General features: G+C 41.5%; 1 protein-coding gene across 2 annotated transcripts in view; it reads right to left on the reverse strand.

Moving 5' to 3' along the window:
* LOC110531610 (shootin-1) overlaps positions 1-14,748 on the reverse strand; it is a 36,452-nt gene that overhangs the window by 878 nt on the left and 20,826 nt on the right. Inside the window, exons 1-16 of one of the 2 annotated variants that reach the window (XM_090183686.1) lie at positions 11,663-11,859; positions 8,776-8,825; positions 8,518-8,578; positions 6,435-6,529; positions 6,032-6,191; positions 5,693-5,790; positions 5,523-5,604; positions 5,325-5,419; positions 3,205-3,351; positions 2,063-2,216; positions 1,596-1,743; positions 983-1,041; positions 709-806; positions 562-591; positions 412-465; positions 27-207 (exon numbers count right to left, since the gene is read on the reverse strand). In XM_090183686.1, the coding sequence (XP_090039812.1) occupies positions 27-207; positions 412-465; positions 562-591; positions 709-806; positions 983-1,041; positions 1,596-1,743; positions 2,063-2,216; positions 3,205-3,351; positions 5,325-5,419; positions 5,523-5,604; positions 5,693-5,790; positions 6,032-6,191; positions 6,435-6,529; positions 8,518-8,578; positions 8,776-8,825; positions 11,663-11,696 (1,546 nt within the window). In that variant the 5' untranslated portion in view covers positions 11,697-11,859. Of the gene's footprint in view, positions 1-26; positions 208-411; positions 466-561; positions 592-708; positions 807-982; positions 1,042-1,595; positions 1,744-2,062; positions 2,217-3,204; positions 3,352-5,324; positions 5,420-5,522; positions 5,605-5,692; positions 5,791-6,031; positions 6,192-6,434; positions 6,530-8,517; positions 8,579-8,775; positions 8,826-11,662; positions 11,860-14,748 lie in introns of those variants that run through there. The other variant, XM_036987434.2, reaches the window with a different exon arrangement.

Raw genomic sequence — 14,748 nt, forward strand, 5'->3', positions numbered from 1 at the left:
CAATACAAAGGATGGAGATGCTGCACCTTGGATTTTGGTGGTGGGAGGGGCTGGGGAGGGGGTTGGGGAGGGTCCGGGGGTGTCCTGTCCATCCCCCATGGCCCGCCTCCTCCTCAGTAGCACCAGATGTAGCTCCGCCTCCCCTACGTTTCGGCTTATCCTCTTCCGTGACCCCGCCCTCCTGTGGCCTGGGCGTTTCATGGTGTCCTGGGATAGGATAGGTCAACCAATCAGGATAGGTGAGGAGGGTAAACCAATCATGTCAATGAAAATAATAGAAAGTACAGTAAACCAAGCAGGGTTTGACTTCTCAAAGCCTCCATAGTACAATATTAATCTCATCGACCTATAGACTCACTAGTAAAACAGAAAATGCGTCATTTTAGACATTTCGTATTGATCCCATCTTACCAGCATTCCTTTTAGATCCAGCACGGCTGACTTTCTCTTCTCACTCCTATGGTCCTGTGATTTGATAAATGAATACAGGATTAGCATTTTAATACTAAATAAATAATCTTTATAACACTATTATAATAGGAAAGGCATGAAAATTCTCACCCTCCAGGCACTGTCATCTTCTGATCCAGGCTGAGATAGGAGAGAAGCAGTCAGATGTTGGACCACTGTAATTGTCTCTAACAAGTAGATAGATAGCATTACTGACTGATTGATTAATCAATTGATACATGCACCAGCTCGCCTTACCTGTGGTCTCAGGGTGGGTCTCAGGACGATGCCTTTCTTTATCCTCTCCATCATCTCATCCACCGCTCGGGTCTTCATGTCCACAGAAGGATCTGGCTCTGGTGGAGAGAGGAGACAAGTGGACTAATTGAATCTGTTTAAGCTGGATTGTTGATTGAAGTGACACGGCAGCATTGGACATAAAGACCCATGTCTCGATTGGGATTCCCTGGATAAATAAAGGTTCAATAAATCAGTAAGTCATGTGTATTCATACCAAGGTAAGAACACTCACTATTCTTATCAGTGTTGTTGACGGACTCCTTCCTCTTGTTGCGCAGGATGACAAGTTGACTAGACCGGAAGAACAGGAAGTAGAACAGAAGGAGTTTTCACTAACATTTACCAAATGCTGCCTTACCTCTGGGTACCACCATCACTTTTATTTAACAAAGGTCAAAAAGCTCACATTTTCAATGTAAAGTTGGCAATAAGTTTAAATTGTTTGGAATAGGATACCTCTATCTCTAACTGCTAATATAGTGATTATGGATACCGTTACCTGCTAATATAGTGATTATGGATACCGTTACCTGCTAATATAGTGATTATGGATACCGCTACCTGCTAATATAGTGATTATGGATACCGCTACCTGCTAATATAGTGATTATGGATACCGCTACCTGCTAATATAGTGATTATGGATACCGCTACCTGCTAATATAGTGATTATGGATACCGCTACCTGCTAATATAGTGATTATGGATACCGCTACCTGCTAATATAGTGATTATGGATACCGCTACCTGCTAATATAGTGATTATGGATACCGCTACCTGCTAATAGTGATTATGTAGTCATGTATTTCTATTTGAAGAGAGAACAATATAGTATAGAACCTACTCAACAACAGTGCTGGAGGGAGTTGGGGGCAGGGGAGGGGGAGGAGGAGGGGGAGGAGGAGGGGGAGGAGGAGCAGTGGTTGAGTTGTCCTCCACTGGTTGGTCAGCTTTGGAAACCTGGTCTTTCAGCCTATCCTGGAGATGTTTCACTAAAAGGAAGACAAAGTACCACCAACCACAACAGTGTGTCATATTTTATTATTTTAAAAACAGCATTTGTTTGAAGAGTGAAAATGGGGCAAAGAAAAACAATGAAATAGTAATTGATTTATACTGATTTTACATCAGGGTACTATGATCACGTGTTATATAGACTTAAGATTTTAGCACAAAATATATATGTAAGGCTGAGTTTACACAGGCAGTCCAATTCTCTGAATTCCTCCACCAATTGGTCTTTTGACCAATCAGATCAGAATTGGGCTGTCTGTGTAAACGCAGCCATTTACTCACAGACGTGGTAGCTACCTTCTCCCTGTAGGTGGGCGGCAGTGATCTGCGCCTCCCTTAGATGGGTCTCCATGGTCCTCCTCTCCTTCTCACTGCTCTCCAGCTGGCCTCTGACAATCTGCAGCTCAGACAGAACACTGCTCTCCTCCAGAGCACACTGGGTCTGCTTCACCTGTGATCGTCATATACACAGATATGGATAGATATAGACAGGAGAGACATAATATACGCTCAAAATTAGACTATGCGTAGCCGTGGAGCAAACCAAGTGGGGTTAGCTGAGTGTACAAAACATTAAGAACACCTGCTCTTTCCATGACAAAGACTGACCAGGTGAAAGCTATGATCCCTTATTGATGTCACTTGTTAAATCCACGTCAATCAGGGGAGAAGACTGTTTAAAGGATTTTTAAGCCTTCAGACATGGATTGTGGATGTGGGCCATTCAGGTGGGCAAGACAAAAGATTGAAGTGCCTTTCGAATGGGGTATGGTAGTAGGTACGAGGCGCACCAGTTTGTATCAAGAACTGCAACACTGCTGGGTTTCTCACACTCAACAGTTTCCAGTGTGTATCAAGAATGGTCCACCACCCAAAGGACATCCACCCAACTTGACACAACCGTGGGAAGCATTAGAGTCAACATGGGCCAGCATCCCTATGAAATGCTTTTGATGACTTGTTGAGTCCATGCCCTGACGAATTGAGGCTGTTCTGAGGGCAAACTCAATGTAACTAAAAATTAGGAAGGTGTTCTTAATGTTTTATACCGTCGGTGTATATTCTCTCTACAAATATTTATTGAAAACATAAATACATTGGCATGATGAGCACTTGTCTCAAATACATTGTTACAGTTATTGGTTAGCTAGCTAGCGAATTCTAGTCATATTAGCATAGACGTGACAAAGTCCAAACAAAATTGTATCAATAACAAGATACAACGAGCTGAGACGATTCCCCACACGGCAGCTTCTTATCATTGTTGCTAACTATTTGACCGCCCAGAATCACAACACACTGACTTGTGCCCCATAGATGCGCACGCTCATTGTTTTCAGAACGTTGTCAACTAACCCGTCTATTAGGGAGCGACGACGATTCTCTTACTCACTCTCTCTCGCTCTGTTGCTCACAAACACACACCTCCCCCTCCCTACCTGGTTTCGGTAGTAGAGCTGTATGTCCTGTAAGGTACTGTTGATGTGGGCCACCTGTTCCAGAGCCTGTTGGAGCTGCATACTTGTCTCTGAACTCTGCTGCAGCACCATGCTCTGTCTCTGGGTTTGCTTCTGCTTCACCAACACCTGCCAGTCAGTCAATCAATCAATCCATAAATTAATAAATCAATCCATCGACCACTCAATCAATCAATAATATCAGAACATCATAATTAGAAGAGTAAAAGTAAATGGTTTTTCATACCCATGGTATACGGTCTGATATACCACCATTTTAGCCAATCAGTATTCAAGGCTCAAACCAACTGGTTTATAATTGATATTATACAACAGTTATAGTAAGCTCCCCTTAAAAAAAGCTATTCATCCATTGGTGATAATGGAGCAAACCTATTTGATAACTTCAGTGACTATCGTAAATGCATTGAATGTGTGGAGGCTCATGCATGAGAATCTCTATAAACCTGTAATATATAGCTGGGAATGGTCACATATATCGTGAAACTAGCTTTAACAAAAGGGTCACAGTCAGGAAGAGAGTTTAGGAATTGAAAAGTCAGTGAGTCACTTTCACTTCTGGCTTCCATAAGTTCAAACACAGCGAGGGTGTAGTGAAAGCAGCCATCTGTGTGTTAGGCTACACATCATTACATTTGGTCCAAATTACCCTGGTGTAAGCACTCTAAAGTCCCCATAGCACATTTTCACACAGCTAGGGCATCAATTAGGAAACGCTAATGTTTGACAAGCCAAGGGCTGCTGGTGTCCACACAACACGTACACACACACACAGGACCAGCATCAAACAGAGGAGCCTTTGCAGAGCATTGAGTGTAAAGGAGTCTGAGTTGTGTGGTTGTGTCAGAACAGTAGGGGTCCTTTTCACAGGTAAGGACCCATGCGAGGCGTCCCATTATGTGCCCATCTGGTAAATAGCGAACAGTGCGCACAAAGGCGACAATTGACCGTATTCAATGTAAAGTGTCAAGCTAGAGACAGGGATGTGTTTAAAGCTATAGTCCTCATTCTCAAACTGCCGCCGTGATGGGTGCTAATTATGAAGCAGAGGGGGCTCTGAGAGGGGAGGCTACTTTTGTTGTCCTCTGAGACGCTAATTTTCTACCGCCACCTTTGTTACAACATGACCAGCTGGGAAAAAGGGAGCTGTGTTTGAGTGTGTGCATTTCTCCTTTACAAAGTGATCATCAGCAAGCCCATCCCTCCCTTCTCACACCTCTTTGTATTTCACTGCCCGATTTGTCCTCTTGGTATGAATGCAGAATGAATGGGGATCCCCTCTCTCCCCAACCCTCTCCTGTCCCACAATATGGCCCCTGTCTGAATGAGGAAGTGAAGAAGTACCACCTCCCCCTCCTGTCCATTACTCCTCCATTCACTAGAACTGCCCCAGGGCCCTGGTCGAAGCCACTGCTGCTCCTTGTCTCCTTGTGTTAAGACCTAGAGAGAGGGGTGAATACCCTTCCCTGCCACCTAGAAATTGTGTATTGTATTTATTAGGGGTCCCCATTAGCTGTTACCAAGGCAGCAGCTACTCTTCCTGGGGTCCAAACACATTAAGGCACCTACATTACACACACAAAATGTACAAAATGTAACATTATTACGCCACTACATATCTGCATACAATACAACATGTATTATACCATCATACAACAATATTACAATGTACCTGTGTGTAGAGTACGTGTGCGTCTCTTCACAGTCCGCGTTGTTCTTTAAGGTGTAGTTGTATCTGGGGGGTTTTTTCTCGATTTGACTGCTTGACCGAGTTACTTGATGTGGAAGAGTGTTCCATGTAGTCATGGCTCTATATAGTACTATGCGTCCCCTAGCCTGTGTTCTGGACTTGGGGACTGTGAAGAAGTCTTGTGGAGTATGAGCTGTGTGCTAGTTGTTTGGACAGACAGCTCAGTGCTTACAACTTGTCAATACCTCTCACAAAGACATGTCGTGACGCAGTCAAGCTCTCCTCTACTTTGAGCAGCACACACACTTTCAGAAACATAAACACACACATACTGTATGTACACACCTACGAACGCATGCACATGCACACAAACACACGCAGCGTTGCTTACCTGGTGGGCGAAGACTTCTGCGTGCTGTCTGAGGCCCTGCTCCAGCTCCAGTTTCTGACTGATCTCTGTGAACTCCTCTGTCACAAGCTGGGACACTATGGACATGCACACACACGTAAAACATTGAACAGGACTTTGGTATGAGGTGAATAGAGTGTATATCATGAGGAACACTGATGTGTCAGAGTGGGGTCTCGCCTCTCTTCATCTTATTCATGGTCTTGTTCTGTTTGGACAGTTTCTTCAGTATGGCCTCTCTCTCATCAATCTCTAGGGCCAGCTGAGTAGGACATGTAGAAGAGTAGGAGACCATAAATACTCATACGCAGTTCACACACGTCTAGAGTCTGTCCGTCAGTGCTAGATACCTGTTCTTTGAGCTGGTTCTGCTCTGCCCTCAGGGCCTCCACCTGCTCACACAGCCGCAGCTTCTCCCCCAGCAGCTGGTCCACCGAGGCCTGCAGTTCTGGCCAGGACAGGGGGGGGGGGGGGGGGGGGCGGGGGGGGGAATGGAACAAAAGGAGAGATGAAAGAGAGGGAAGGAGAGAGACAGGAAGATGAGCAGGTATCTTAACATTTTCCCGATCGGTCGAGTAAAAGTACAAAAACAATCCTCTCAAATCTCAATTCTATAACTTTTATCTGTCACTTATGTTCATAAAGGATACCGTATGAGTTCCGTGTGGTTATAGTGTAAGTCTCTATACCTCTTATCTGGGCCTGTCCTTGCAGCACAGCATCCTCCCCGCTGTCCCCATCAGGGTCGGGATCGACCCCAAGGTCAGCCTCCAGGTTTTCAGGAAGCTCTGGGATTAATGGCAGCAGAGCCTGGCTCCGCCTCTTCAGAACCTTGTTGTCTTTGGTCACCTGTGTGTTCAAGGAGAAGAGATCTGTTTAGAGCATTGTTTTAGTGTTCCACAGGGTATGCAGGCTTTTGTTCCAGCCCAATAATGACTCAACTAATCATTGAGTTCTTGATTAGGTGATGTGTTTGTTACTACTGGGCTGGCACAAGACCTACACACCCAACTGGAACACGGACTTGTTAAGTCAATGACGTCACCGAGACACTCAATGGAGTTGAACTACAGTACCCATAAAGCACCCCACCTTGACAGCCAGGGCCTCTGCACTCTCCCTGCAGGAGCGTTCAATCTGGAACTGCATCTCCAGAACTTCCATCTCCTTCAACAGCTGAGAGGACACTGAGGAAAGATGAGATAGAGGGAAGAGAAAGACGGGGAAAGAGAAATAGATAGTGGGGTGAGACAGAGAATATCTACACACTAACCCATAATGACGAAGCAAAAACAGGTTTAGACATTCTTGCAAATGTATAAAAAAAACTGAAATGTCACATTTACATAAGTATTCAGACCCTTTACTCAGTACTGTGTTGAAGCACCTTTGGCAGCGATTACAGCCTCGATTCTTCTTGGGTATGACACTACATGTTTGGTACACCTGTATGTGGGGAGTTTCTCCCATTCTTCTCTGCAGACCCTGTCAAGCTCTGTCAGGTTGTATGGGGAGTGTCACTGCACAGCTATTTTCAGGTCTCTCCAGAGATGTTCGATCGGGTTCAAGTAGGGGCGCTGGCTGGGCCACTCAAGGACATTCAGAGACTTGTCCCGAAGCCACTCTCGCGTTGTCTTGGTTGTGTGCTAAGGGTTGGTGTCCTGCTGGAAGGGGAACCTTCAACCCAGTCTGAGTTCCTGAGCGCTCTAGAGCAGGTGTTCATCAAGGATTTCTTTGTACTTTGCTCCGTTCATCTTTCCCTCGATCCTGACTAGCATGTTGCTGCCACCACGATACATCACCGTAGGGATGGTGGCAGGTTTCCTACAGACGTGACGCTTGGCATTCAGGCCAAATAGTTTAATCTTGTTTTCATCAGACCAGAGAATCTGGTTTCTCATGGTCTGAGAGTGCTTTAGGTGCCTTTTGGCAAACTCCAAGCGGGCTGTCGTGTGCCTTTTACTGAGGAGTGGCTTCCGTCTGGCCACTCTACCATAAAGGCCTGATTGGTGGAGTGCTGCAGAGATGGTATTCTTTCTGGAAGGTTGTCCCATCTCCACAGAGGAACTCTGGAGCTCTGACCATTGGGATCTTGGTCACCTCCCTGACCAAGGCCCTTTCCCCCCTGTTTGCTCAGTTTAGCCAGGCAGTCAGCTCAAGGAAGAGTCTTAGTGGTTCTAAACTTCTTCCACTTAAGAATGATGTAGGCCACTGTGCTTGGGGACCTTCAATGTTGCAGACAGTTTTTCGTACACTTCCCCAGATTTGTGCCTCGACACAATACTGTCTCAGACCTCTACAGACAATTCTTCGACCTCGTGGCTTGGTTTTTGCTCTGACATGCACTGTCAACTGTGGGAACTTATATAGACAGGTGTGTGCTCTTCCAATTATTGTCCAATCAATTGAATTTACCACAGGTGGACTCCAATCAAGTTGTAGAAACATCGCAAGCATGATCAATAGAACCAGATGCAATTGAGCTAAATTTAGAGTCTCATAGCAAAGGGCCTGAATACTTATGTAAAAAAAAAAAAATCTGTTTTTAATTTCTAATACATTTGCTAAAATTCCTAATAATCTGTTTTTGCTTTGTCGTTACGGGTTATTGTGTGTAGATTGATGAAGAAAAACATTTTTTTTTCTCCCCAATTTCATGGTATCCAATTAGTTACTATCTTGTCTCATCGCTACAACTGCCGTAGCGGGCTCGGGAGAGACGAAGGTCGAAAGCCATGCGTCCTCCGAAGCACAACCCAACCAAGCCGCACTGCTTCTTAACACAGCGCGCATCCAACCCAGAAGCCAGCCACACATATGTGTCAGAGGAAACACCGTGCACCTGGCGACCTGGTTAGCGTGCACTGCGCCCAGCCCACCACAGGAGTCGCTAGTGCGCGATGAGACGAGGATATCCCTACCGGCCAAACACTCCCTAACCCGGACGACGCAAGGCCAATTGTGCGTCGCCCCATGGACCTCCCAGTCACGGCCGGCTGCGACAGAGCCTGGACGCGAACTCAGAGTCTCTGGTGGCACAGACCACCCGGGAGGTCCGAAAAACATTAATTTGATCAATTTTAGAATAAGGCTGTAGCGTAACAAAATGTGGAAAAATGAAAGGGTCTGAATACTTTCTGCATACACTATAAGGATATTGATTGGTGCAGCTCACCTTCCTCCATCTCAGATAGCTTCTGATTGGCTTCATCCCTCTGCTTCTCCAGAATCTCACACTACAGGACAGACCAAACAAATATACACATATACACACAGACTAGTCTCTGACATACTCTCTCATCATCTGTTTAGGCTACCGGTATATAAGAACTAAATATACAAGTCTTAAGCTATGTCCATGGATTTAACATGGGACGATTTGTCTCTATCCAACAGAGAAACCATAGAGTCTCCCAGATGTTACTAAATATACCTGAATGTCTCCTTCATCTTCAGAGGAGCAACTGCTTTCTCCACCAGAGGCTGTGGAAATATAACAAAATACTTTCATTTATCAAAATGTACAGTTATTGCAACTCATGGCTCTTCTTCCCGATATTAATCACAAATAAGTGGTTAATAAATGAGGAAGAAAGACATTAATGCAGCGTTCACGTCATGTCGGAAACTCAGGACCTCTGAGTTAAAATGAACATAAATGATTTACATAGAGCTTCCTACTGGTTGATTCTGATACTTGCCAAGTGGGAAACTCGGGTATTATCTTTCTACAATGAGTAAGCAAGTCAAACATTTCAGAGTTTCCGACATGACGTGAACACGGTAACAAATCCTAACGAGTCAGGTTTTCCTAATCCTATAGAGCCCCACAGTGGAGGTGTCATAATACCCATAAAACCTAGCGGTCAAACAGGGAAATGGTTACACTTATTTTTCCACCATTCATTTTAGAAACACTTAAAATAAGGGCTGTGTTTTATGTAGGCTTACCCTGACGTGCCATTTTGATAACCATGTAAATCTCTCTCAGACAACGTGACTTTTATCAAAATATTCAGCTCTATTTACTCTCAGATTCTGAAACGCTAATTAGCATCAAAGTAGACATCATGCAAGACAAATCCCTGCAAGCTCCTGCACGTAATCTCCAGCTGACACCTTTGCTAACAGTTTTTGTGTCAAGTGAAAACTTGCACAAGACAGTTCTTTGAATTGTCATTTTTTTTAAAGAAATGTTGCAAATGTATTAATGAATACATTAAGCTAATATTAGGTACTTAATCCAGATATTATTACATTTTCCTCGATTTGGCAGTCTCGTCCAGATCATCATTGCATTTGTAGATCTTTATGTTATCCATATTAATATATTGATTAGTCACCTTATCCTAGAGAGATTTACATGGTTATGAAAATGTCACACCAAGTTACAGACCTTATTTTAAGTGTTTCTAAAAATCCCCTATGGGAAAAATGAATGGTGGAAAAATGATTGGGACCATTTTTCTGTTTGTCCACTAGGTTTTATGGGTAGTATTACTCATACTGTGGTAATCTATAAGTGATCCTAAAAGAGGAAGCTATTCTGAGGTGAGAATACAGGAAGTGATTCGGAAAGTCTCACTTTCAATATGGATCTGAGCCGTGCCATTCCCTCAACTACACAGAATTATGAACACGGGTTTGATTATTTACATTCTCTACTCAAAGCTTTATGGAGGGATGTGGAAAATAAATAAGGTACAAGTCACGTCCAATGTTTCATATCATAGTAAATCATTTCACAATTGAGGGATGTTGTAGCATTTTTTTGCAGAGAGACAGGTGTGGTTATTTCAACGTGATCAGAACACTATTCCTGACTTTTAATCCTAGGAAAAATTCCCTGTCTTAAGTCAGTTAGGATCACCACTTTATTTTAAGAATAGGAATAATTAGTAGAGAGTGATTTATTTTGCTTTTATTTCTTTCATCACATTCCCAGTGGGTCAGAAGTTGACATAGACTCAATTAGTATTTGGTAGGATTGCCTTTAAATTGTTTTACTTGGGTCAAACGTTTCAGGTAGCCTTCCACAGGCTTCCCACAATAAGTTGGGTGAATTCTGGCCCATTCCTCCTGACAGAGCTGGTGTAACTGAGTCAGGTTTGTAGGCCTCCTTGCTCGAACAAGCTTTTTCAGTTCTGCCCACAAATTTACTATGGGATTGAGCTCAGGGCTTTGTGATGGCCACTCCAATACCTTGACTTTGTTGTTCTTAAGCCATTTTGCCACAACTTTGGAAGTATGCATGGGGTCATTGTCCATTTGGAAGACCCCATTTGCAACCAAGCTTTAACTTCCTGACTGATGTCTTGAGATGTTGCTTCAATATTTCCACATAATTTTCCTTCCCCATGATGCCATCTATTTTGTGAAGTGCACTAGTCCCTCTTGCAGAAAAGCACCCGCACAACATGATGCTACCATACCCTGTGCTTCACGGTTGGGATGTTGTTCTTCAGCTTGCAATCCTCCCCCTTTTTTCCTCCAAACATAATGATGGTCATTATGACCAAACAGTTCTACTTTTGTTTCATCAGACCAGAGGACATTTCTCCAAAAAGTACGATCTTTGTCCCCATGTACAAACCGTAGTCTGGATTTTTTCTGGCGGTTTTGGAGCAGTGGCTTCTTCCTTGCTGAGCTGCTTTTCAGGTTATGTCGATATAGGAATTGTTTTACTGTGGATAAATATACTTTTGTACCCGTTTCCTCCAGCATCTTCAATCTCTAGGAGACAGTACGCGTCTCCTTCCTGAGTGGTATGACGGCTGCGTGGTCCCATGGTGTTTATACTGCATACTATTGTTTGTACAGATGAACGTGGTACCTTCGGGTGTTTGGAAATTGCTCCCATGGATAAACCAGAATTGTGGAGGTCACCAATTTTTTTTCTGAGGTCTTGGCTGATTTCTTTTGATTTTCCTATGATGTCAAGCAAAGAGCCACTGAGTTTGGAGGTAGGCCTTGAAATACATCCACAGGTACACCTCCGATTGACTCAAATGATGTCAATTAGCCTATCAGAACCTTCTAAAGCCATGACATAATTTTCTGGAATTTCTGGAAAGACAAAAACTGAGGTAAAAGAATCTGAGTCCTTGAGGCTTTCTCAACAATATTGAGACATTGTGGCCTGTTTGGTCCTTAAACAGCCTAGGCTACCATAGTCGACATGGGTTCAACTCCGACCCACTGCCCTTCTGACTCGCAGTCTCTCCTAACTTTCCTGTCTCCTGTTCACTGTACTATCTCAATAAAAAATACACAAAACCCTTAAATATTATATATATTGAGTAATTCAAAGTTAGTCTCACCTGCAGCGTTGGTGTCTTCCCCTTGGGTCCACATCACAACCCAGCTAGGCTCTGGTTCTGGTTCTAGACTGTGGTTCTCTGACTACTAGACAAAGAGAAACTAGTCTCCCTTCTACAGTCTCTGTGTTCTGTTGTAACTCGTGATCTTTCCCTTCCTTTGACTGACACACAAGCCCCAGTGTGTAGGAAAGGGAACTGAAAGTCTTGACTTTAAATGTTACAAGATGGGGAGTTGTTCACACACTTATTCCAGAAGTGAATAAACTTTCATAGTGTGTATTTTAGTAAGACTAGGACAACTCCATGGATTCTGCTAAATAGTCAAATAACTATGACTATATCTTGCACTGACCCTACGTACACTCACCAGACTAAATATACAAACCATATACACACTCACCAGACTAAATATACAAACCATATACACACTCACTAGACTATATATACAAACCATATACACACTCACTAGACTATATATACAAACCATATACACACTCACTAGACTATATATACAAACCATATACACACTCACTAGACTATATATACAAACCATATACACACTCACCAGACTAAATATACAAACCATATACACACTCACTAGACTATATATACAAACCATATACACACTCACTAGACTATATATACAAACCATATACACACTCACTAGACTATATATACAAACCATATACACACTCACCAGACTATATATACAAACCATATACACACTCACCAGACTATATATACAAACCATATACACACTCACTAGACTAAATATACAAACCATATACACACTCACCAGACTATATATACAAACCATATACACACTCACCAGACTATATATACAAACCATATACACACTCACCAGACTAAATATACAAACCATATACACACTCACCAGACTATATATACAAACCATATACACACTCACCAGACTATATATACAAACCATATACACACTCACCAGACTATATATACAAACCATATACACACTCACTAGACTATATATACAAACCATATACACACTCACCAGACTAAATATACAAACCATATACACACTCACCAGACTATATATACAAACCATATACACACTCACCAGACTATATATACAAACCATATACACACTCACCAGACTATATATACAAACCATATACACACTCACCAGACTATATATACAAACCATATACACACTCACTAGACTATATATACAAACCATATACACACTCACCAGACTATATATACAAACCATATACACACTCACTAGACTATATATACAAACCATATACACACTCACCAGACTATATATACAAACCATATACACACTCACTAGACTATATATACAAACCATATACACACTCACTAGACTAAATATACAAACCATATACACACTCACTAGACTATATATACAAACCATATACACACTCACCAGACTATATATACAAACCATATACACACTCACTAGACTATATATACAAACCCTATACACACTCACTAGACTAAATATACAAACCATATACACACTCACCAGACTAAATATACAAACCATATACACACTCACCAGACTATATATACAAACCATATACACACTCACCAGACTATATATACAAACCATATACACACTCACCAGACTAAATATACAAACCATATACACACTCACCAGACTAAATATACAAACCATATAAAAAAATAAATAAATAAATAAATAAATAAATAAATAATAAAAATAAATAAAAAACAAACCATATACACACTCACTAGACTATATATACAAACCATATACACACTCACCAGACTATATATACAAACCATATACACACTCACTAGACTATATATACAAACCATATACACACTCACCAGACTATATATACAAACCATATACACACTCACTAGACTAAATATACAAACCATATACACACTCACTAGACTATATATACAAACCATATACACACTCACCAGACTATATATACAAACCATATACACACTCACCAGACTATATATACAAACCATATACACACTCACTAGACTATATATACAAACCATATACACACTCACCAGACTATATATACAAACCATATACACACTCACCAGACTATATATACAAACCATATACACACTCACCAGACTATATATACAAACCATATACACACTCACTAGACTATATATACAAACCATATACACACTCACTAGACTAAATATACAAACCATATACACACTCACCAGACTATATATACAAACCATATACACACTCACCAGACTATATATACAAACCATATACACACTCACCAGACTATATATACAAACCATATACACACTCACTAGACTAAATATACAAACCATATACACACTCACCAGACTATATATACAAACCATATACACACTCACCAGACTATATATACAAACCATATACACACTCACTAGACTATATATACAAACCATATACACACTCACCAGACTATATATACAAACCATATACACACTCACCAGACTATATATACAAACCATATACACACTCACCAGACTATATACACACTCACTAGACTATATATACACACTCACTAGACTATATACACACTCACTAGACTATATATACAAACCATATACACACTCACTAGACTATATATACAAACCATATACACACTCACTAGACTATATATACAAACCATATACACACTCACCAGACTATATATACAAACCATATACACACTCACCAGACTATATATACAAACCATATACACACTCACCAGACTATATATACAAACCATATACACACTCACTAGACTATATATACAAACCATATACACACTCACTAGACTATATATACAAACCATATACACACTCACCAGACTATATATACAAACCATATACACACTCACCAGACTATATATACAAACCATATACACACTCACCAGACTATATATACAAACCATATACACACTCACCAGACTATATATACAAACCATATACACACTCACTAGACTATATATACAAACCATATACACACTCACTAGACTATATATACAAACCATATACACACTCACCAGACTATATATACAAACCATATACACACTCACTAGACTAAATATACAAAC

The sequence above is a fragment of the Oncorhynchus mykiss genome, chromosome 9 (genome assembly GCF_057628025.1).
Source record: "Oncorhynchus mykiss isolate SJ-2025 chromosome 9, ASM5762802v1, whole genome shotgun sequence".
Taxonomy (NCBI): domain Eukaryota; kingdom Metazoa; phylum Chordata; class Actinopteri; order Salmoniformes; family Salmonidae; genus Oncorhynchus; species Oncorhynchus mykiss.